A 24,711-nucleotide genomic window follows, 5' to 3' on the forward strand; every position below is an offset into this window, starting at 1 on the left:
CCCCAGGTTACTGTGGGAGGCGAGGGAGGAGATTGCGGAGCCTTTGGCGATGATCTTTGCATCGTCGATGGAGACGGGAGAGGTTCCGGAGGATTGGAGGATTGCAGATGTGGTCCCTATATTCAAGAAAGGGAACAGGGACAGCCCGGGAAATTACCGACCGGTGAGTCTAACCTCAGTGGTTGGTAAGTTGATGGAGAGGATCCTGAGAGACAGGATTTATGATCATCTAGAGAAGTTTAGTATGATCAAAAGTAGTCAGCACGGCTTTGTCAAGGGCAGGTCGTGCCTTACGAGCCTGGTTGAGTTCTTTGAAAATGTGACCAAACACATTGACGAAGGAAGAGCGGTGGATGTGGTCTATATGGACTTCAGCAAGGCGTTCGATAAGGTCCCCCATGCAAGACTTCTTGAGAAAGTGAGAGGGCATGGGATCCAAGGGGCTGTTGCCTTGTGGATCCAGAACTGGCTTGCCTGCAGAAGGCAGAGAGTGGCTGTGGAGGGGTCTTTCTCTGCATGGAGGTCAGTGACCAGTGGAGTGCCCCAGGGATCTGTTCTGGGACCCTTGCTGTTTGTCATTTTCATAAATGACCTGGATGAGGAAGTGGAGGGATGGGTTGGTAAGTTTGCTGACGACACCAAGGTAGGTGGTGTTGTGGATAGTTTGGAGGGATGTCAGAAGTTGCAGCGAGACATAGATAGAATGCAAGACTGGGCGGAGAAGTGGCAGATGGACTTCAACCCGGATAAGTGTGTAGTGATCCATTTTGGCAGATCCAATGGGATGAAGCAGCAGTATAATATGAAGGGTACCATTCTCAGCAGTGTAGAGGATCAGAAGGACCTTGGGGTCCGGGTCCATAGGACTCTTAAATCGGCCTCGCAGGTGGAGGATGCGGTCAAGAAGGCGTACGGCGTACTAGCCTTCATTAATCGAGGGATTGAGTTTAGGAGTCGGGAGATAATGCTGCAGCTTTATAGGACCCTGGTTAGACCCCACTTGGAGTACTGCGCGCAGTTCTGGTCACCTCATTACAGGAAAGATGTTGAAGCCATTGAAAGGGTGCAGAGGAGATTTACAAGGATGTTGCCTGGATTGGGGGGCATGCCTTATGAGGATAGGTTGAGGGAGCTTGGTCTCTTCTCCCTGGAGAGACGAAGGATGAGAGGTGACCTGATAGAGGTTTACAAGATGTTGAGAGGTCTGGATAGGGTAGACTCTCAGAGGCTATTTCCAAGGGCTGAAATGGTTGCTACGAGAGGACACAGGTTTAAGGTGCTGGGGGGTAGGTACAGAGGAGATGTCAGGGGTAAGTTTTTCACTCAGAGGGTGGTGGGTGAGTGGAATCGGCTGACGTCGGTGGTGGTGGAGGCAAACTCGTTGGGGTCTTTTAAGAGACTTCTGGATGAGTACATGGGATTTAATGGGATTGAGGGCTATAGATAGGCCTAGAGGTAGGGATATGATCAGCGCAACTTGTGGGCCGAAGGGCCTGTTTGTGCTGTGGCTTTCTATGTTCTAATCATCCTAACCCGCACACATTTGGATATCACCCCTCATTCTTCTAAACACCAGTGAGAATGGGCCCAATCTGTTCACCCTTTTCTTATTTCAATTTATCTCAAAGGCCTGTAAATACAGTTGACATTGAGCGGATTTTCCAGTCCCACTTACCCTCGGACGGGAAATTGTTGTCCGAGGTCAACAGACCTTTAAATGGTGCACAAAAGTTTCTGTCCTGCCCATGATGATTCCTGTGGCCGGTGGGACCAGGAAATTTACCCCAGAATTCCTAATAGTATAGCATCGTGCCTGCATCTCCCTCCAGTCTCTGGATTGGGCACGATAGCTACTGATATTCATCAGTACAATTAATTACAACTGATGTTTCTTCACACTTGAACAGGAATGCTGAGTCCCTTTGCTTTTTCAGTATGATTGAGGTGAGGTGCCTGAAGATTGGAGAGTGGCACATGTTGTGCCTTTGTTTAAAAAGGGCTGCAGGGAAAAGCCTGGGAACTACAGGCCAGTGAGCCTCGCGTCTGTGGTGGGTAAATTGTTGGAAGATATTTTGAGACAGGATCTACAGGCATTTAGAAATGCAAGGACTGATTAGGGACAGTCAGCATGGCTTTGAGAGTGGAAAATCATGTCTCACAAATTTGATTGAGTTTTTTGAAGGGGTAACCAAGAAGGTAGATGAGGGCAGTGCAGTTGATGTTTACATGGACTTTAGCAAGGCCTTTGACAAGGTACCACATGGTAGGTTGTTGCATAGAGTTAAATCTTATGGGATCCAGGGTGAGGTATCTAAATGGATACAAAATTGGCTTCTTGACAGAAGCGAGAGGGTGGTTGTAGAGAGTTGTTTTTCAAACTGGAGGCCTGTGACCAGCTGTGTGCCTCAAGGATCAGTGCTGGGCCCACTGTTATTTGTCATGTATATTAATGATTTGGATGAGAATATAGGGGGCATGGTTAGTAAGTTTGCAGATGACACCAAGGTTGGTGGCATAGTGGACAGTGAAGAAAGTTATCTCCAGTTGCAACGGGATCTTGTTCAATTGGGCCAGTGGGCTGACGAATGGCAGATGGAGTTTAATTTAGACAAATGTGAGGTGATGCATCTTGGTAGATTGAACCAGGGCAGGACTTACTCAGTTAATGGTAGGACGTTGGGGAGAATTACAGAATAAAGAGATCTAGGGGTACATGTTCATAGCTGCTTGAAAGTGGAGTGGATGAGTCACAGGTGGACAGGATGGTGAAGAAGGCATTCGGCATGCTTGGTTTCATCGGTCAGAACATTGAAAACAGGAGTTGGGGCGTCTTGTTGAAGTTGTACAAGACATTGGTAAGGCCACACTTGGAATACTGTGTGCAATTCTGGTCACCCTATTATAGAAAGGATATTATTAAACTAGAAAGAGTGCAAAAAAGATTTACTAGGATGCTACTGGGACTTGATGGATTGAGTTATAAGGAGAGGCTGAATAGACTGGACTTTTTTCTCTGGAGCGTAGGAGGCTGCGGGGTGACCTTATAGAGGTCTATAAAATAATGAGGGGCATAGACAAGGTAGATAGTCAATATCTTTTCCCACAGGTAGGGGAGTCTAAAACTAGAGGGCATAGGTTTAAGGTGAGAGGGGCAAGATACAAAAGTGTCCAGAGGGGCAATTTTTTCACAGAGGGTGGTGAGTGTCTGGAACAAGCTGCCAGAGGTAGTCGTAGAGGCGGGTACAAATTTGTCTTTTAAAAAGCATTTAGATAGTTACATGAGTACGATGGGTATAGAGGGATATGGGCCAAAAGCAGGAAATTGGGATTAGTTTAGAGATTTTTTAAAAAAGGGCGGCATGGACAAGTTGGGCCAAAGGGCCTGTTTCCATGCTGTAAATCTCTATGACTCTATGATTGGAAAAATTAGCGAATAAGCAATTTTTAGTTTTGCATTTGGGCTGTTTAATGTTTAAATCGTTAACTTAAGGCTTTCTGTGGAAGTTATTCATTTGAAGTCCATAAGAACAAGAGTTGATCTTATTGAAACATCTAAGATTCTGAGAGGGTTTGACAGAGTCAGTGCTGAGAGGATGTTTGCCCTTACAGGCAATCTAGAACTAGGGGGCAGAGTTTGAAAATAAGGGAGATCTCATTTAAGACTGAGGTGAGGAACTTATTTTTTCAGAGGGCCTTAAGTCTTTGGAATTCTCTCCAACGAGAGGAGTGGAGGCTGGGTCATTGAATATATTCAAGGAGGCTGAGTTAAGACAGACTTTTGGTCTATAAGGGAATGGATGATTATGGGGGCAGAAAGGAAAGTGGAATTAAGGCCACAATAAGATCAGTCATGATTTTATTGCATGGTGATGTGGACTTGATGGATCACATGGCTCGTTCTCCTATTTATGATTTTCTATTTCCAACCTCGCTCATTGTGGGGTCAGAATTTTATTATATTTATATCTGAACAACACTAATGTTAATATTAAAGATTTATGTTGGTTTTATGAAAGAGTCTTCTAGCGAGTTACTATTTGGTATCTTGGCTTTTAGGCCAACAGTTAATTGAAGTATTCCTAATCTACAAAACTACAGAGTGGGGGTGCTGTTTTTTTACTTCATCTAACTAATCATGCGTTAGATTAACTATAGTTATTAAAGTCAAGTGTTAGTGACTGAACTGGCATTGTGTTTTTGTACATTTAAAGGCAATACATTGCAGAAGCATGCTCCCTTGCCAGGACGTCCCATCTGTGAAAAGCACGTACTATGCTCGGGTATGTAACCACATGGGCCAGTGAAATGAATGTAGATTTATTGCCCCAAATCAAACAATGGTGCTGACATGATTGCATTGCTGCTAAGGTGCCAGAACTTGTTGCTCGATACTTACAACTTTAATCAGTGTTTAATTTGTGTGGAAAGAACAGACTTCACTAATTCTTTCAATTGGCCTCTTTGAAGTTTCAGAAAGCATATGTTTTGCACCCTAGCTTGTGTGATGATGGATTTCTTGGATTTCAAGGCCACAACATCTCAGCTTTATCTTTTTCCAAACTTGCTTTTTTTTAGACAACAGAAGGCAGTCTTTTGGGTGTGATCAATCTTTGTTTATCCTTTTCTTAATGTACGTCATCCACCTGCCCACACCCCACCCTCCCAAAATATTTTCACATTCGAGTGCTTTGGAGACAAAGGCTGATATTTATTTGAACTCGACTGCTTGTCTTGACAAAGTTTTTGTTTCCTTTTGTATCATCTTTCACTTTCTGTGAAACTGTAAGTGAAAATGATCTGCAATTGTGGGTAAAAGAGGGGATATTATATTAAACAAACAGTAAGGACACTGGATACCCTTCTGGATTCTATTTTGTGATCATTTCAACACTATATGGGTACATTTTAAAATTTTAAAACTGTTTTACCATTTATAGCTTTATTAATCAATTTGGCTTTTTATTTCATGTAAAGCTCGTTGTGAATTGGAAATATTTTCTAATGCTTCTAATAAATTCTCATTTATTCTCTTCCCTCTTTTAGTGCTAGTTCATTAATAGCCCTGGCCCACATGTTGTGGAAGCAATCTGTTCCTATCTAGTGGCTTTGGAATACTAATAGAGCTCTAGTAGATTTATTAGAATCATCTTTGACTTGTCTGTTGTTAACTTCCCTTCATTTCTGCTGTACCCAAAGCACTGATGGCATTTTTGACAGTGTGCCCATTTCCTGCCAGTGCTTTGGCAGATGTATCTGCATTAAATAAATTGAAGTATCTTAGAATCTTAGAAACCCTACAGCACAGAAAGAGGCCATTCGGCCCATCGAGTCTGCACCGACCACAATCCCACCCAGGCCCTACCCCCATATCCCTACATATTACCCACTAATCCCTCTAATCTACGCATCCCAGGACACTAAGGGCAATTTTAGCATGGCCAATCAACCTAACCCGCACATCTTTGGACTGTGGGAGGAAACCGGAGCACCCGGAGGAAACCCACGCAGACACGAGGAGAATGTGCAAACTCCACACAGACAGCGACCCAAGCTGGGAATCGAACCCAGGTCCCTGGAGCTGTGAAGCAGCAGTGCTAACCACTGTGCTACCGTGCCGTACCGTATGTGGGATTAAAAAGGCAATGATAAGTGTGTTTGCAAAGTAGAATGTCAGGGTGAACAACTGTTTTTCAGAATGGCTAGTACCATAGCCTGGTTGAGTCAAATGGCCTGATTCTGTGCCATGTCCTATGCACGTAGCTTTCCCGGGACCAACATTAGGACCACCTTGTGCATTAATGACCTGGATTTGGATATGGGGCTACAGTTTCATATTTTACAAGTGACACAAAACCTGGAAATTTGGAAAAGTGAGGAGGATTGATTTGGAACGTGCTATCTGAAATGGTGGTGGAACAGATTCAGCAGTAACTTTCAACGGGAAAGATAACTACCTGCAGGGAAATGGGTGGCACAGTGGTTAGCACTGCTGTCTCACAGTGCCAGGGACCCGGGTTTGATTCCTGCCTCGGGTCACTGCCTGTGTGGAGTTTGCATGTTTTCCCAGTGTCTGCATGGGTTTCCTCCGGATGCTCCGGTTTCCTCTGATACTCCCAAAAATGTGCAGATTATGTGGATTGGCCATGCTAGTGTCGGGGGATTAGCAGGGTAAATAAGTGGGGTTACAGGGATAGGGCTTGGGTGGGTCGATCTCGATGGGCCGAATAGCTTCCTGCACTGTAGGGATTCTATGAATTCAAGCTGAAGATAGGTTTGGCTCGTGTCCAATTGGCCGAATATCTGGGCACCTGTCAATTTAGTCGTCTGCAGGTAGGAATTCTGTGATTCTATGAATATCTTGCAGAGTGCCCACAGACACAATGGGCTGAATAACCTCCTGTGTTGTAGGATTCTATGATTGCTTTTAGAGGAAACCTGTTAACTTTTGCTTCATAATAGTATTAAAACAATTGTATTTCAATCCATTATATGAGGTGTTTATAGTTTTACTTTTCTATCCTAAAGCTACTGAAACAATTGGCCAATTGTTTTTTTGTTCCCATTTAGGTTTCTGTGCCAAAAGAACTTGTTGCTCTAATGAGTGCGAGCCAAGATGGGGAGATGCTTGATGACCAGGACGAGAGCAGAAAGATTTACTGCTTTCGACAAACTGTAAGCATGGGAAACGAGACACTTGGGAGTGGGACCTTATTATAAACTGGTGCATAAATGGTTAAAATATATTATAATAGTTTAGATTGGTCAAAGTTTTCAATCTCTGAGCCTTTTAATTGTCCCCTATGCAAAAGTAACTCTGTCAGTGTGGTTTTTGATGAAATGAATGGCTATTAGTAAGAGTTTGAAGAGAATGCTTTGGGGTCAGAGTGGCTGCTGTTGTCCTTCCATTGAATGTGGTTGGTTAATGTAAAGAACTGTTGTGCAGTAAGGAGTACACAATCTAAGGAGCAAACAAATGTGTGGGAGGCTGTGGTGGCAATTATGAAATTAGAAGCCAAAAGATTTCTAGCCGTGTTGCTTTGCTATATTGATCTTTTTTTTCCTTTCAATTTAATTCAAGATATGTCATGGTTATGTAAAGGAAATGGATAGTGTAGAAATCTATCATTTTTGCAATCTCTCCACCTGATATTCCTCCATGAGCTGGGCGTGCATCTTAAAGTAATGTGGGGAATATAAATTGAGAACGCTAGATTTGGATACTTAATGAAGATGAAAATACAAATAGTTAATTCAATTTAACACTGAAAAATGTAAGTTATTCCCACAAAGCCTGAATTTCCAGGTAATATGATAAAGCAATTTGAAAAGATAATAAGGATATGTAGCGAGAACTATAGAAGTTATGGTAAAGCTTTACTGCATGCTGGTCAGATTGTACATGAGTATTGTGCTGAGTATATTGATCAGGCCTGAGCGTGAACTGATCTTTGGCCTCTTGGTTAAAATACATGCAACATTTCTGGGACCTAGGCTAACTTGTAGGTCTGTACTTCACAGTAAGATTGGGGGAAATTAATGAAAAGTGACTTTAAAGAAAGACAATCTGAAGAAAATTACTCAATATGAGAAATGTTTGGAATAAGTTGTCACACAGTTTTAGATGTAAAAGCTCTGATTACTCAAAATATAATCCCATACTCTGAGAGCTGATGGAACAAATGATCTTTGCTCCTGGCTGGCCTCTCGCTATATCAGTCAACGACTCAGTACAAAATGCTGATTTGATTGACACGTATTTGTGAATTTGTCCATAACCAATTATTTGGTTTAAAGTTAAAAGTCGAAAACGTGCTTCCAGCCACAAACTTTATTTAAGAAAAACAGAGCTGTCAAGTGAAGGATATGTATTAACTTTTGTGTCTTATTTTTCCAACTGTCACTATTGTTGCGGATTGGGTTTGGTAATAGGTTACCGCTGCTGCTTCACAGCGCCAGGGACTCGGGTTCAATTCCAGCATCGGGTCACTGTTTTGTGTGGGGTTTTGCACATTCTCCCCGTGTCTGTGTGGATTTCCTTCGAGTGCTCCGGTTTCCTCCCACACACCGAAGATGTGCAGGTTAGGTTGATTGGCCATGCTAAATTGTCAGGGATTAACAGGGTAAATACATGAGGTTACAGGAATAGGGCCTGGATGGGATTGTTGTTGATGGGCCGAATGGCGGATCCGGCACCGTAGGGTTTCTATGATAATAGCTATGAATTTATGAAATAGATAAACAATGTGTTGTCTCCAAAATTGAACCATATTTTTCTCTCTAGGTGCCAATGCCATGCTACTTAATTGCACTGGTTGTTGGATGTTTGGAGAGCAGGTAAGTTGCTGAAATGATTACCATACTTTAAGATGGTGATTTAAATGCCAAACCTAATATTCCCTGAAAGTATGGGTAAGTAGGAAGTGTAAAATATTCAATCCTATTGACTGTAAACTTAACATGGCATCTTTCTGCCATATCTGCCCAGTGAGACCTGCAGGTTGAATATGTCGGTCCTGTCTGCTTTTCCTGGTAACTTCCTGAATCCATATTCTGTAAAGTTCAGCAATTTGCTTTCTAAAGCAGCTCCAAAAATTATTTTCTGTAACTATTCTTTTTCAGTAGACAGTTGCTGTTTTCATATCAATATTCCTGTACTTGACCTTGACTTTGTTGCAGGGACATCTTTCTCAGAATGCATTAGCTGAATTACAGGGATAGTTGAATCTTTTGATCCTATGAATTATTTACAGATCTGTTGCATTATATGGAAATCACTTAGAAGGATGCCTTTTTATCTGGTGTGTCCAGTGACCCAGTAAAGTTCAGAAAATGCTGAAGAAAATTATCATTCTTATCTGAGTGAAAGAGTGCCCTCTTTTGCATTAGCTAGTGGGAGAACCGGATTCCTACTGGCGTGTGTTGCAGATATATTCCTTGGTGTAGGTGACAGTAAATGCAATCAACTATTTTCTGACATTAGAAATATGGATATTTAAAGCGAATGAGTAAAGGTTTAGGGTTGACAGTGATTTTTTAATGAACTATATCTGTTCATTGACAGTAACATTTTATACATTCTCATTGAAGAATGGCTGTGTTTGACGATTCTTTCCAGGGGCTCTGACTATCTTTTTAGAAATGCTTTGTTTCGCTGTGTGTGTGTGAGGAATAGCTGACCATTCCCTATCAATACCCTCCCTCTGATATTCAGTAATTGGCTCAAGGGACTCAGCTGTTGCACGAAAAACCAAGTATGCATTGGTGATCTGGGCTCTCGGGTTCCCTGTGAGACTCTGCAGGACTGGGTCTATTAGATCCTGAGGATATCATCAGGGATGTCCTGGAAAACAATGCTTTTTATCCGGATTGGTAAGTGTTTGGTTGCCTAAACTCAATGTGTGGGCAGCACAGTGACACAGTGGTTAGTACTGCTAATTCACAGCGCCAGGGTGACCTGGGTTAGATTCCCGGCTTGGGTCATTGTGCGGAGTCTGCACGTTCTCCCTGTGTCTGTGTGGGTTTCCTCCAGATGCACCGGTTTCCTCCCACAGTCCAAAGATGTGCAGGTTAGGTTGATTGGCCATGCTAAATTGGCCCTAGTATCGGGGGATTAGCAGGGTAAATATGTGGGGTTACGGGAATAGGGCCTGGGTGGGATTGTAGTTGGTGCAGACTCGATGGGCCGAATGGCCTCCTGCATTGTAGGGATTCTGTGATACCCGAACAGGCACTGAAGTGTGGAGACTGGGGATTTTCACAGTAACTTAACAGCAGTGTTACTACAAGCCTATTTGTGACATAAATAAATAGGAATACAAGAATATGAGGGTTATAATCAGAGGGTCATCTGGCCTTTCTTGATTCCTCTGGCCAGAAAAAGCCTCCAGCTCCTTGATTGTGTCTACTTGGTTCTGACCTTTTTGCCTCCTTGGTTCTCTAGAGCCCATTAGGTGTGTGACCTGTCTTTGTGTGCAAAACTTCCTGAAAACAGTTCAGTAGAATATTTGAGATTTTTTGAAGGTTTCAAAATTGACTTTATATCAATTGCTTGAAGAGGTCGTGATGGATAAGTAGATCTGTCACGCATGACCTTCCTTGTACAAAGAACCTGTAGGGTGGAAAACTCATTGAATCTACCGACTGGAAGAGATCCACTTTGATGTTACCAGCTCAAAAGGCTGTGTGTCTTTTACTCAGATTATGCAAGTGCTTCCACGATATGTTGCCCATGTAGGTGAGAGGTTGGATTGTTCTATTACTGAGTGGGAATGGACATAAATAAGCATGACTGAGCACTGCAATACTGAGATCACCTCATAGGCATTTTATACTATATTGAATGTTAGTCAGTCAGTTAATAGTATGAAAGAAGATTTAAAGAATGTTCAGTTGCTAAACTTTAATGCTTCCTTGCTACTTATTTATATAAAGTGAATTTACTTTGCAGGGTAATTGGCCCAAGATGTAGGGTCTGGTCAGAGAGAGAGATGGTGGATGCTGCAGCATATGAATTTGAAGAGGTTTGTTTCAAGTGCTTTTCAATGTGTACTGGAGTGCAGTTGTATTCCTTCTCTATATTTCTGTAGCTTTGGAATGGCCAGCCACATTATCCTGCTCCAACACACCACCTCTGTTGTCCAGCTCATTGGAACTGTCCTTGTTCACAATCTCTCGCACAGCATCTCCATCAATGGCTTCAGTTTCCACTCCCTGTACCTCGCAGTCCTCCAGTCCCCTCAACAACATTCCCTCCACTGCCTCTTTTTCAGTCAGATTGCTTGAAATATGTTTATCTATTCATGTGATGTGGGTGTTGCTGGCTTGACCAGCATTTAGTACCTATTGTCAGGGAATTTCGGAGGGCATTTAAGAATCCACCACATTGCTGTGTATCTGGAGTAACATATGGCCAATTCCTTCCATAAAAGACATTAGTGAACCAGATAGGTTTTTACACTTTCATGGTCATCATTAGACTTACGGATTTTTATTACATTCCAATCTTCCGTGGTAGGCTTCGAACCCGGGTCCCCAGAGCACTAGACCACTCTACCATCATCTCCCCATTTACGGTTGGATGAACTGCAGTTTCCTTCAGCTAAATGTTGGGAAGATCAAAGCTGTGGCCAGTGATATTATGGTAGAAGGAGCACCAAATGAGGCCTAATGAGTGTCTGAACAGTGGGTGGCATTCCAGGAGGGGCTAAAGAGATTTCAAAATAAATATGTTCGTGCAAAGTAAAATCTATAGCCCAGCACATCCAGGTGTCAAGCGTCGACAGAATAGGATGGGGCATAAAAGGCGATCTTGCGTAAGATGTCAAAACTCGGCAGCAGTATAGAAAATGTAAGGGTGAAATTAAACAGAAGATCAGGAAAGCAAAGAAATGACATGGAAAATATTGGCAAGTAAAATCGAGCAAAATCCAAAGATGTTTTATAGTACATAAAAGCTAGATAACGAAGGAAAAAGTAGGAGGCGGAAGGAATGGACGTAATTAATAAATACCGTGTATCTATTTTCAGAAAGGAAAGGGAAGAAGCAGGCAATGTCATTGAGGATAAACCTCATCAGGAGGAAATTTCAATCTTTGAAAATGGATAACTCACCAGGTCCAAGTGAAATATATCCCAGGCTGCTAAGGAAGAATTAGAGGAAGCTCTGACCATCATATTCCAGTCCTCCCTGGCTCCTTGTGTGGGAACTGCTAACATTGTACCATTGCTTAAAAAAATTAAATGGACAGAGCATTAACAGGCCAGTCAGCCTAACCACAGTGGTGACCAGATTATTGGAATTTGAAACACGTACAAATTGTCATTTAATAAAGCACGGACTAATCAAGTACTGTCATCTTGGATTTGCTATGGAAAGATTGTTTCTGACGAGGTTAGAATAATTAGCCATGGTAAACATGCGGGGTTACGGGGAGAGGATCTGGGTAAGATATTCTGTCAGAGAGTTGGTGCAGACTTGATCAGCCGAAAGGCCGCCTCCTGCACTGTAGGAATTCTGTGATAACCTTAAAAAATTCAATCAAGTTAACATGGAGAGCAGCACTTTTGGCATGGTCTACATGGATTTTGGGAAGGTTTTTGACAAGGTTGCACATGGCAGACTGGTCAGATAAATAAAAGCTCGAGGGAAAGTAGCTAGTTGGATCTCAAAGTTCCTCTGTTCCTCTTCACATCTCAGAATTCTACTATGAAGGTAGCAGGGCAGGTAGATAAGGTAATTCAGAAGGCATTCCAAATGCTTTCTTTTATTGGCAAGGCCCAGTGTATAATAGCAAGGAGGTTATGCTAGGATTGTATAAAATACTATTGAGACTTCAGCTAATGTACTGCATACAATTCTGGTCAGAGAGGATATGGAGGAGGTTTATGTGGATGTGGCCTGGAATGTAGAAATTTAGAAGGAACATTGAATTGGTTTGAATTATTTTCTTTCGAACAGAGGAGACTGAGGGGAGATTTAGTTGAGGTGTATAAAATTGAGGGCCTGAATAGAATTGTAGGAAGGACCAGGGTCCTTTAGTGTTCTAAGCCTATCTTTAGCTGCTTTATCAACTTGCCCTCCATCATAAGGTCAGAAGTGGGGATGATTGCACCATGTTCAGCACCATTTGCAATTCCTTATTGAAGCTGTGCATGTCCAAATGTATCAAGACCTGAGCATGATGCAGGCTTGGGTTGATAAATGGTAACTAACATTCGCACCACACAAGTGCCAGGCAATAACCATCTCCAACAAGAGTGAATCTAACCATCTCCCCATGACATTCAATGGCATTACCATCGCTGGTTACCAATGACCAGAAAATAGTCTGGGTCAGCCATATAAATACTGTGGCTACAAGAACAAGTCAGAGGCTGGGAATTCTGTGGCAAGTAACTCCCCACCTGACTTGCCTGTCCACCGTCTCTAAGGTCCAAGTCAGGAGTGTGATGGAATACTCTCCACTTGCCTGGATGGATGCAGCTCCAACAACACTCAAACTTGACATCATCCAGGATAAAGCAGTCCATTTGATTGGCAGCCCAAACTTTAACTCCCTCTACCACTGCACCATGGCAGCCGGGTGTACCATCTACAAGATGAACTGCAACAGCTCACTGAGGATCCTTCGACAAAACCTTCCAAACCCACAACCTCCACCAACTCCAAGGATAAGGGCAGCAGAGGCATGGGAACACCACCACCTGTAAGTTCCCCTCCAAGCCTCCTACCATCCCGACTTGGAAATATATCGCCATTCCTTCACTATTAGAACATAGAAAAGCTACAGCACAAACAGGTCCTTCGGCCCACAAGTTGCGCCGAACATGTCCCTACCTACTAGGCTTACCTATAACCCTCTATCTTACTAACTTCCATGAACTTATCCAAAAGTCTCTTAAAAGACCCGATCGAATCTGCCTCCACCACCACTACTGGCAGCCGATTCCACGCACCCACCACCCTCTGAGTGAAAAACTTACCCCTAACATCTTCTCTGTACCGACTCCCCAGCACCCTAAACCTGCGACCTCTTGTGGCAACCATTTCAGCCCTGGGTAAAAGCCTCTGAGAATCCACTCTATCAATACCCCTCAACATCTTATACACCTCTATCAGATCATCCCTCATCCTTTGTCTCTCCAAGGAGAAAAGACCTAGCTCTCTCAACCTATCCTCATAAGGCATGCCACCTAATCCAGGCAACATCCTTCTAAATCTCTTCTGCACCCTTTTTATGGCTTCCACGTCCTTTCTGTAATGAGGTGACCAGAACTGGGCACAGTACTCCAGGTGGGGTCTGACCAGGGTCCTATACAGCTGCAGTATTATCTCCCGATTTCTAAACTCAAATCCTCTATTGATGAAGGCCAGTATTCCATACGCCTTCTTAACCACAGCCTCCACCTACGACGCTGCTTTGAGCGCCCTGTGAACCCGGACCCCAAGATCCTTCTGATCTTCCACACTGCCAAGCGTCTTACCCTTTAATATTATATTCTTTCATCCTATTTGACCTGCCAAAATGAACCACCACACACTTATCTGGGTTGAAGTCCATCTGCCACTTCTCCGCCCAGTCTTGCATCTTATCTATGTCTCGTTGCAACTGCTGACATCCCTCTACACTATCCACAACACCACCAACCTTTGTGCCATCAGCAAACTTGCCAACCCATCCTTCCACTTCCTCATCCAGGTCATTTTATAAAAATCACAAAGAGCAAGAGCCCCAGAACAGATCCCTGGGGCACTCCACTGGTGACCGACCTCCATGCTGAAAAAGACCCATCTACAACCACTCTTTGCCTTCTGTGGGCAAGCCAGTTCTGAATCCACAAAGCAATGACCCCTTGTATCCCATGCCCCTTCACTTTCTCAATGAGCCTTGCATGGGGCACCTTATCAAACACCTTGCTGAAATCCACATAAACTACATCTACCGCTCTTCCCTCGTCTATGTATCTAGTTACATCTTCAAAAAAGTCAATTAGGCTCGTAAGGAATGATCTGCCTTGGACAAAGCCGTGCTGGCTATTTCTGATCATGCTATTTCTCTCCAGATGTTCATAAATCCTGCCTCTCAGGATCTTCTCCATCAACTTACCAACCACTGAGGTTAGACTCACCGGTCTATAATTTCCCGGGCTATCTCTTCTTCCTTTCTTGAATAACAGAATCACATCCGCAATCCTCCGGAACCGCTCCCGTCTCCATTGATGACACAAAGATCATTGCCAGAGGCTCAGCAATCTCTTCCCTCGCCTCCCACAGTAACCTGGGGTATGTCCCATCTGGTCCCGGCAATTTATCTAACTTGATGCTTTTCAAAAGCTCCAACACCTCTTTCCTAATGTCCACATGCTCAATCTTCTCAGTCCACTGCAAGTCTGCACTGCAACTACCAAGATCCTTTTCCACTGTGAATACTGAAGCAAAGTATTCATTGAGTACCTCTGCTATTTCTACTGGGTCTATACAGACTTTCCCACCATCACATTTGATAGGTCCTACTCCTTCACATCTTATCCTCTTGCTCTTAACATACTTGTAGAATTGCTGGGTCAAATCCTGGAATTCTCTCCCTAACAGCACTTGGACTGCAGCGGCTCAGGAAAGTGTCTTGTCACCAACTTCTTGAGGGCAATTATTGGTGAGCAATAAATGCTAGTCTAGCCATGGACACCCACATCCGTGAACAAATCTTTTCATTAGAGCAGGGGCATAGATTTAAAGTAATTGGTGGAAGGATTAGAGGGGAGTTGAGTCACTTTTTACTCCAAAGGACGAAGAGTACCTGAAATGTATTGCCTGAAAGGGTGGTTGAGGATGAAATCCTCGTTGCTTTTATATCGATGTACACTTGAGGCTTTAACTTGCAGAATGCAAATCCCAAGATCCAGAAGGTAGGAATAAGCTGGATCACAGCTTTTTGCCTAGCAAACATCTTTCTACATTTCTATGTCTCACCTTTATACTTAACACATAATGCTGTAACTACAAACCAAATCTATCCCTTTTCCCAACCATCTCCTCAAGCTGAATCAGGTTCTCTGCAGTCTTTTGGACCCTAAGCTTATTTCCAACCCGATTGGTGCTCCATTACAAATAACTGCACTTCTGTTAACACCATTTGTCTTCACCCTTGCCTAATCTGCCCAAACATTCGATCCATGTGCTTGTCAGCCCAGGCTCAACTATTCCAACATTCTTCTGACTCAAATCCATCCTCCTGCCCTTCATAACTTCAGCTCATTCAAATCTCTGGTGTGTCACCTACTCTGCAGCAATTCTGTTTTCCCATCATCATTGTCATTACTGACTCTCAGTCCCCTAACATCTCAAATTTAATTTTTTTCTTGTTTAAATGTGTTGATAACCTCATTAATTCTTTCTTCCAACTGTTCCCTCAATTCTGTTAGTCTATCTTCCTCGTGCATCTTTTTATTCCCTCCTTGAACACCTTTTATTGCCAACTATGCTTTAGCCACGTAAGTCCCATGCTGTGGAATTCCCCCTCGAAGCACCAGTGTCACTCCATTTCCATTCCTTTAAGACCGTGCTTAATACTCACTTTTTAACCAAGCCTTTGGTCAGCCTCCTAGACGTGGCCCAACCACAATATAAAAGCAAAGGAAATTAGAGGGATAATTGTTACAGAGCACTCGTGCACTTCCCAGCATTAATTTCAGCATAGCATTGGTAGAAAGGGGCCTGGAAGCTAGTTCGCAGTAGTTGGGACATGGGCAAGAGAGAGAGAGGGAATTTGCTACCATCTTAAATGCAAAATATACATTTTTGTCTTGACACTGACAATCGTTTTAGCAGTTGCACGTATGCTTAATTTATTGAAGAAAACTCTATTTGTAACTGATCAAATGGAATGCCTCTCGTGGCTGTTTCTGACTGTCCTGAATACACATGCACTAATGAACTATTTGTGCTGACAGACTGAAACCATGCTGAAGAAAGCTGAAGATCTAGTGGGCCCATATGTGTGGGGACAGTACGATCTCCTTGTACTTCCTCCATCGTTTCCTTATGGTGGAATGGAGAATCCTTGCCTCACCTTTGTAACACCAACTTTGCTGGTAAGATCTGCAAATGCATTTTGGTTATCTGGTAGTTCTTTAATTCTGTTTCAAAATCAAAGTATTCTGTGAACTGATATCGGAACTGAATCTGATGTTGTAAATAATTATTAAGTGCTACCTTTGGAACTCATCAATTTTATTGCATATTTATTTGGGCAACTAGCGTATCACAGTGATAAAGTGTAATAAATGTTCATTTCTAATTCACCTGACTAAAGGTTGCAAAATGTGTAATATTTTTATCTTGTTCTAGGCTGGCGATAGAAGTCTTTCTAATGTAAGTACAATATTTTACTGTTAAAATGAAGCTTGTTGAATAATTCTGTCAAACCTCGGCACAACATCGTGGGCCGAAGGGCCTGTTCTGTGCTGTACTGTTCTATGTTCTATGTTCTAAACCTCTAAATGAGTTTTCCTAATGGACTGAGAGGACTATCTTCTCAGCTACTCTCATTGATCTAGATCAGCAAGTTGAACAAAGCAAAGACCAATCATAGTAAGTCATGTCTTATGGTCAATTGACATTGTGTCCCTTTAATTTATCATAGAATAAAATAGAATCCCTACAGTGCAGAAGGAGGCCATTCGGCCCATCAAGTCTGCGCTGACCACAATCCCACCCAGACCCTATCCCCGTAACACCTTGCATTAACCCTAGTGAGTCTCCCTGACACTAAGGGGCAATTTAGCATGGCCAATCCACCTAACCCACACATCTTTGGACTGTGGGAGGAAACCGGAGCACCCGGAGGAAACCCACGCAGACATGGGGAGAATGTGCAAACTCCACAGTGACCCAAGCCGGGAATCAAACCTGGGTCCCAGGTGCTGTGAGGCAACAATGCTAGTCACTGTGCCACCATGCCACAATGTGTTTTGTTGCAGAATGGTTTACTAACTTTATCTTTTATTTGTCACTAAGCATAAAATTTGAAAGGAAGTTGGGATATATGGGAGTAAAGACTTCTTGCTGCAATTATGTGGTGCTTTAGTGAGACCCCACCTAGAATACTAGGTACAATTTTGGTTTCAAAGAAAATTACAGCACAGGAACAGGCCCTTCGGCCCTCCAAGCTTACACCGACCATGCTGCCCAGCTGAACTAAAACCCCCTACCCTTCGGGAGACCATATCCCTCTATTCCCATCCTATTCAAGCATTTAGCTTTGCCGCTCTGCTGCCCTCTGCTGGATACCTGGTTTCCTTACCTCCGCTAGGATGTACATGTCTTAAAACAGTGCAGTGAAAGTTTACTAGACAGATACCTAGGAAAAGGGGACTTTTCCGTGAGGAAAGATTTGGATAGAATGGGGGTAGACACTCTGGACCCTAGAAGACTATAAGAGCTTTTAGAATTATGACATTTTCCTTGGCTGCAAAGTCTGGAACTAGGGGGTTGTGGTCTTAGGATATACGATTGTCCGTTTAATACGGAGATGAGGGATTTCTTCAACCAGATGATTGTAAATCTAAATGAATGCTCTACCTCGGGTGGTTGCAGATGCTCATTTGTTAAGTTACTTCAAGACTGAGATTGCGAAGTTTTGGGGTACTAAGTGTAGTTTACCTAAAATTCGGCAATTAATTTATTGAATGGTTGAGCAGGCTTGCAATGACATATGGTCTACTTTTTTTCAACCTTTGTTCTTAGCAACACAGGAGTAGGAGTAGACCATTCAGCCTGCCTGCTCTGCCATTCAATACGGTTATGGCTGATTAGACACTTCACTCTACAAACGCTATCTCCATAACCCTTTACATTGTTAATCAGAAATCTATCAATCTCTAACTTAAACATACTGAATAACTGAGCTTCCACAGCCCTCTAGGGTAGAGAATTCCAAATATTCACAACACTCTGTACAAAGAAATTTCTCCTCATCTTGGTGCTAAGTGGCTTCCCTCTTATTTTGAAATTATGCCCCCTGGTTCTAGATGCCCCAATCAAGGGAAACGTCTTGCCTGCATCTACCCTGTCCATTCCTTTCAGTATTTTATACGTTTCAATGAGGTCACCCCTCATTCTTCAGAATATGGGTCCAATTTGCTTAATCTCGCTTCATAAGACTGTCCCACCATCCCCGAAACAAATCTGGTGAACCTTTGTTGCACTCTCTGGCAATAGTATCCTTTCTGAGGTAAGGGGACCAAAACTGCACACACTACTCCAGGTGTGGTCTGACCAAGCTCCTATACAATTGAACCAAGACATCACTTTTCCTGTACTCAAACCCCCTTGTGATATAAGCTAACATTCCATTAGCCTTCCTAATAGCTTGCTGCACCTGTATATTAGCCTTCAGTGACTTATGGACAAGGACACCCAGGTACCTTTGTGCATCCACACTTGTTAATTTCTTAACATTTAGCAAATATTCTGTGGCCAAAGGAAGTTGAGGTTTCCCTACATTATATTCCATCTGCATGTTCTTACCCACTCACTAAGATTATCCAAAAGCTCCTGTAGCTTCTTTCTATCTTTCTCACAACACATTTCTCCCTAGTTTTGTATCATTCACGAACTTGGAAATATTATGTTTGGTCCCCCCCCATCCAGATCGTTGATATATATAGCTGGGGCCCAGGTACTGATCCTTGCAGTACCCCACCAATCAGTCTGAGAATGATCCGTTTATCCCTACTCTCGGTTTTCTGCCTATTGCCAGTTCTCAATCCGTGATCATATATTGCCTCCTATCCCAAGTTCTTTTATTTTGCTGATTACTCTCTTGTTGGGGACTTTATCAAAAGCCTTCTGAAAGTCCAAATATACTATGTCCATCCTTTATCAACTTTGTTAGTAACATCTTCAAAAAGCTTCCAATAGGTTTGTTAAACATGCTTTCCCATTTGTAAATCCATGTTGACTAGGCCCAATCAGATCATGATCTATGTTGATTTATCACATCCTTTATAATAGATTCCAGCATTTTCTCCACCACTGTTGCAAGGCTAAAAGGTCTGTAGTTCCCTGTTTTCTCTCTCCCTCACATCTTAAATAGTGGGGTGGAATTTGCTACCTTCCAATTTTCAGGAACCATCCCAGAATCTATAGAATTTTGAAAAATGATCATCAAGGCATCCACTCTGTCATTTCTCTATTCTCTATTATGAATTCTCCTGACTCTCTGTAATGGACCTACATTAGCCAAATGCTTCCTTTTTACATAGCTATAGAAGCTTTGAGTCTGCTTTTATGTTTCTTGCTTTTTTTTGCTTTTTTCATATTCTGTTCTCCCTTTATCAATTTCTTGGTCTACATTTGCTGTATTCTTAAACCTCCCAATGGTCAGGTTTGCTACTATTTCTGGCAACTTTATAGTCCTTTTCTTTTAACCTTGTACAATCCTTAACTTCCTTTGGCCACTGGCTGAATGTATAGATGCTGAACACTATGTAATAGTTCTTTGAAGACTATCCATTGTCTATGCACGCTCATACATTTTATTGGATTTTCCCAGTCCACCACAGCCAATTTGTCCTTCATGCTTTCATAATATTCTTTATTCAAATGTAACACGTTGACTTCAGGTTGAACTTCCTCATTTTCAAACCCAATGTAAAATTCTAAGATATTATGGTCACTCATCTCTTTCCTTTCTTAAATGTCAAGTATCCTTGAATATTCAATTCACAGTCTTGGTCACCTTGCAGCCATGTTTTTGTGATGGCAATTATATCATACCCATTTATCTCTATTTAAGCATTTAGATCATTTACCTTGTTATGAATGCTGTGCGCATTCAGGTAGAGCACCCTTAACTTTGTCTTTTTGACACCATACTGCACTCAACGCATACTCAGTGCTTTACTTTGTTTCTCTTGCCTTCTAGTCCCATTACTAACTGTTGTCAACTTCTTTCCAATTTGGGTTACGTCTCGGGTTCCCATCCCCCCAACAAGCTAGTTTAAACACACCCCAACAGCACTACGAATCTCCCTGCGAGTCCATCAGTATCAGTCCTGTTAAGATGTAACCTGTCTAACTTGTACAAGTCCCACCAGCCTCAGAACCAGACCCATTGCCTCAGAAATCTGATGCCCCTCCCTCTTACACCATTTCTTCAGCCACATATTTAATCGATCAATCCTCCTATTCCTATGCTCACTAGCACGTGGAGTAATCCTGAGATTATTGCTCTTAAGGTACTGCTTTTTAATTTCCTTCCCAACTCCAAGAAATCTACTTTCAGATCCTCATCCCCCTTCCCACCTATGTCGTTGGTACCAATGTAAACCATGACTTCTGGCTGATCACCCTCCTCTGAAGGATGTACTGCAGCCGCTCTGTGATACCCTGGACAGGCAGCACACTATCCTGGAGCCGTATTTACTATCGCAGAAATGCCTGTCTGATCCCCTGACTATGGAATTCCATATCACTATTACCCTTCAATTTTTTTTCTTCCCCTGTATGGCTGAGCTGCCTGTGGTGCCAAAGCGTTGGCTCTGGCTGCACCCTCCTGAAAAGCCATCGCTCTCATCAACTTCCAAAATGGAAAACCGATTAACAAGTGGAATAGTTTCGGGGCCTCCTAAGCTACCTACCTGATTGTCCTAGACTACCTGGTGGTCACCCATTCCCCCTCTGGCTGTGCACTTCTGGCCTGCAGTGTGACTCCTTTAAACGTGCTAGCCATGTAGTCCTCTGCCTTGCGGATGCACAACAGTGACCCCAAGTGCCCTCAAGTTCCGGAACCCAGAGCTGAAGCTTGTGCAGCTGATAACACTTCCTACGGATGTGCTTATCTAGAACATGTGATGTATCCATGACTTCACACGTGCCACAGGATGTACACTGCGCTTGGCTGAGCTGACCTACCATTCCATAACGTTAAAAACTATTGCACTTGGTGCGGGTAGAATAAATTACTAGTCACTAACTTTACTATTCTTACACTAACTTTATCTTTCTTTGTTTACTTTATTACCTTATTCCACCTTGACTTGATTTAACTTTACTTACCGGTTCCTAACGTTCCTTACTGAAATTGAAGGAGCTACTTCTTTATAAATGATACTTTTTTTTCCTAGTTTGATTGCTCTTGTGCTGATTGCGTTGTATCCTACCTTGAAATGTAATGTTCTTCATTACTTGCTATTTTCTGATTTAGTCCTGTTGAGATTGGTTTTGTTCTTTTAAAGGTTAGATTTCAATGCTGTTTCCTTTTTTGAGAAACGAGGGGTGTGGAGGAAGTAAAATGAAGGCAGTAATTTGTGTCCAGCTGTCATTGATTTCAGACTGTTCAAAGTGCTGTGAATGAAGAAGCCCTCTAGTTCTGCTAGTACAGCTGCTTTCATTCTAATGCACAAACATTAGTGATTGAATGTCAAAGGTTTAAGTGATTGAACAGGAAAACATTTGCATTTGTAGGTAATTGCACACGAGATTTCCCACAGTTGGACAGGAAATCTGGTCACCAACAAAACCTGGGAGCATTTCTGGTATGTACATGAATAATGACTGGAATTACAGCAACTGTGTGTTTCTCTTGTGTGATCTTCGTTCTTATTCATTTGAAAGTTAAATGTAGTCAGTAGAAATGATGCAGTTTATAAATTTTCAAAATTCACCAACCAAGCATGGAGGGAATAATCACCAAATGCAGTACATTGTCTGCCTGATGTCTGTTTTAACATAGAAACACAAATTAGGAGCAGGAGGAGGCCACTTGGCTCTTCAAGCCTGCTCTGCCATTCATTATGATCATGGCCGATCATTCAACTCAATAGCCTGATTCCACCTTTGAAACCCAAAAAAATGAAAGTTAAACCTTTTCATTCTGGACCAGACTCTACCACCTTACTACTTTGGCAAAGTGCGAACATTTCTATCTGGCTTAAATTTAGAAATGAATACAAATTAGTTATTGTTGTAAATACCAAGGTAGCAATAATTCAATCTGAGGAGGCAGTCCCAGAAATCAGGGAAGTGACCATAAGACATAGGAGCAGAATTAGGCCACTCGGCCCATCGAGTCTGCTCCGCCATTCAATCATGGCTGATATTTTTCTCATCCCCATTCTTCTGTCTTTTCCCCATAACCCCTGATCTCCTTATTAACCAAGAACCTATCTATCTCTGTCTTAAAGATACTAAATGACCTGGTCTCCACAGCTCTCTGTGGCAAAGAGTTCCACAGATTCACCACTCTCTGGCTGAAGAAATTCCTCCTCATCTGTTTTAAAGGATCATCCCTTCAGCCTGAGATTGTGCCCTCTGGTTCTAGTTTTTCCTACTAGTGGAAACATCCTGTCCACTTTATCCAGGCCTCGCAGTATCCTGTAAGTTTCAATAAGATCCCCTCTCATCCTTCTAAACTCCAATGAGTACAGACCCAGAGTCCTCAACCGTTCCTCATATGACAAGCTCTTCATTCCAGCGATCATTCTTGTGAACCTCCTCTGGTCCCTTTCCAAGGCCAGCACATCCTTCCTTCGGTATGGGGTCCAAAATTGTTTACAATACTCCAAATGGGGTCTGACCAAAGCCTTATACAGCCTCAGAACTACATCCCTGCTCTTGTATTCTAGCCCTCTCGACATGAATGTTAACATTGCATTTGCCTTCCTAACTGCCGACTGAACCTGCACGTTAACCTTAAAAGAATCTTGAACAAGGACCCCTAAGTCCCTTTGTGTTTCTGATTTCCTAAGCATTTCCCCATTTAGAAAATAGTCTATGCTCCATTTCTCCTTCTAAAGTGCATAACCTTTTCCACATTATATTCCATCTGCCACTTCTTTGCCCACCCTCCTAACCTGTCCAAGTCCTTCTGTAGCCCCCCTGCTTCCTCAATACTACCTGTCCCTTTACATATCTTTGTATCATCTGCAGACTTGGTGACAGTGCCTTCAGTTCCTCCTTCCAAATCGTTAACGTAATTGTGAAAAGTTGTGGTCCCAGCACCGATCCCTGAGGCACACCACTAGTCACAGGCTGCCATCCTGAGAAAGACCCCTTTATCCCCACTCTCTGCCTTCTGCCAGTCAACCAATCCTCTATCCATGCCAGGATCTTACCCTTAACACCATAGGCTCTTAACTTATTTAACAGTCTCCTATGCAGCATCTTGTCAAAGATCTTCTGGAAATCTAAATAAATCACGTCCACTAGTTCTCCTTTATCTAACTTCGTTGTTACCTCCTCAAAGAACTCTAACAGATTTGTCAGACATGACTTCCCCTTGACAAAGCCGTGCTGACTCAGTCCTACTTTATCATGCACTTCCAAGTACTCTGCGATCTCATTTTTAATAATGGACTCTAAAATCTTGCCAATGACTGAAGTCAGGCTAACCGGCCTGTAATTTTCCATCTGCTGCCTCCCTCCCTTTTTAAACAGCGGTGTTACATTAGCTACTTTCCTCTGGATGATTCCTGAAAGATCACCACCAATGCCTCCACAATTTCCTCAGCTATCTCTTTCAGAACCCTGGGGTGTAGTCCATCCGGTCCAGGTGATTTATCCACCTTCAGACCTTTCAGTTTCCCCAGAACCTTCTCCCTAGTGATGGCCACTACACTCACCTGTGCCCCCTGATTCTCCTGGAGCTCTGGCATCCCACTGGTGTCTTCCACCGTGAAGATAATGCAAAGCAACTATTCAGTTCCTCTGCCATTTCTTTATTTCCTATTATTACTTCTCCAGCCTCATTTTCCAATGGTCCAATGGCTATTTTTGCCTCTCTCATCTTTTTTATATTGAAGAAAACTTTTCCTATCTTATTTTATATTACTAGCTAGCTTACACTCATATTTCATCTTCTCCCCCCTTATTGCTTTTTTTGTTGTCCTCTGTTTGCTTTTAAAGGCTTCCCAATCCTCTGGCTTCCCACTAATCCTTGCCACTTTTTATGCTTTTTCTTTTGCTTTTATGCTGTCCTTGACTTCCCTCGTCAGCCATGGATGCCTCGTCCTCCCCTTAGCATGTGTTTGGATAAGATATGAGTGGAATAATAGTAGATGAATTTTAATGCAGATGAATATAAAGGACAGTTACAAGGAAAGAGAAACGGATAAAACATAAATGTTCAAATAAGTGTTCAAATAGTTGTTTATTTTTCCAGAATGAGTATTTCTGAAAAAAGTCATTTTATCAACTTTGTCTTGCACGCA

At 42.5% G+C, this 24,711-nt stretch overlaps 1 protein-coding gene across 1 annotated transcript in view; it reads left to right on the forward strand.

Annotated features, from left to right (window-relative positions):
- The window catches only part of lta4h (leukotriene A4 hydrolase), a 62,567-nt gene that overhangs the window by 10,589 nt on the left and 27,267 nt on the right, over positions 1-24,711 (forward strand). The window contains exons 4-10 of the mRNA XM_078235174.1: positions 4,212-4,280; positions 6,568-6,672; positions 8,282-8,334; positions 10,448-10,520; positions 16,450-16,590; positions 16,847-16,870; positions 21,968-22,038. Coding sequence (XP_078091300.1) covers positions 4,212-4,280; positions 6,568-6,672; positions 8,282-8,334; positions 10,448-10,520; positions 16,450-16,590; positions 16,847-16,870; positions 21,968-22,038 — 536 coding nt within the window. The remainder of the gene's footprint in view (positions 1-4,211; positions 4,281-6,567; positions 6,673-8,281; positions 8,335-10,447; positions 10,521-16,449; positions 16,591-16,846; positions 16,871-21,967; positions 22,039-24,711) is intronic.

The sequence above is a fragment of the Mustelus asterias genome, chromosome 19 (genome assembly GCF_964213995.1).
Source record: "Mustelus asterias chromosome 19, sMusAst1.hap1.1, whole genome shotgun sequence".
NCBI lineage: Eukaryota > Metazoa > Chordata > Chondrichthyes > Carcharhiniformes > Triakidae > Mustelus > Mustelus asterias.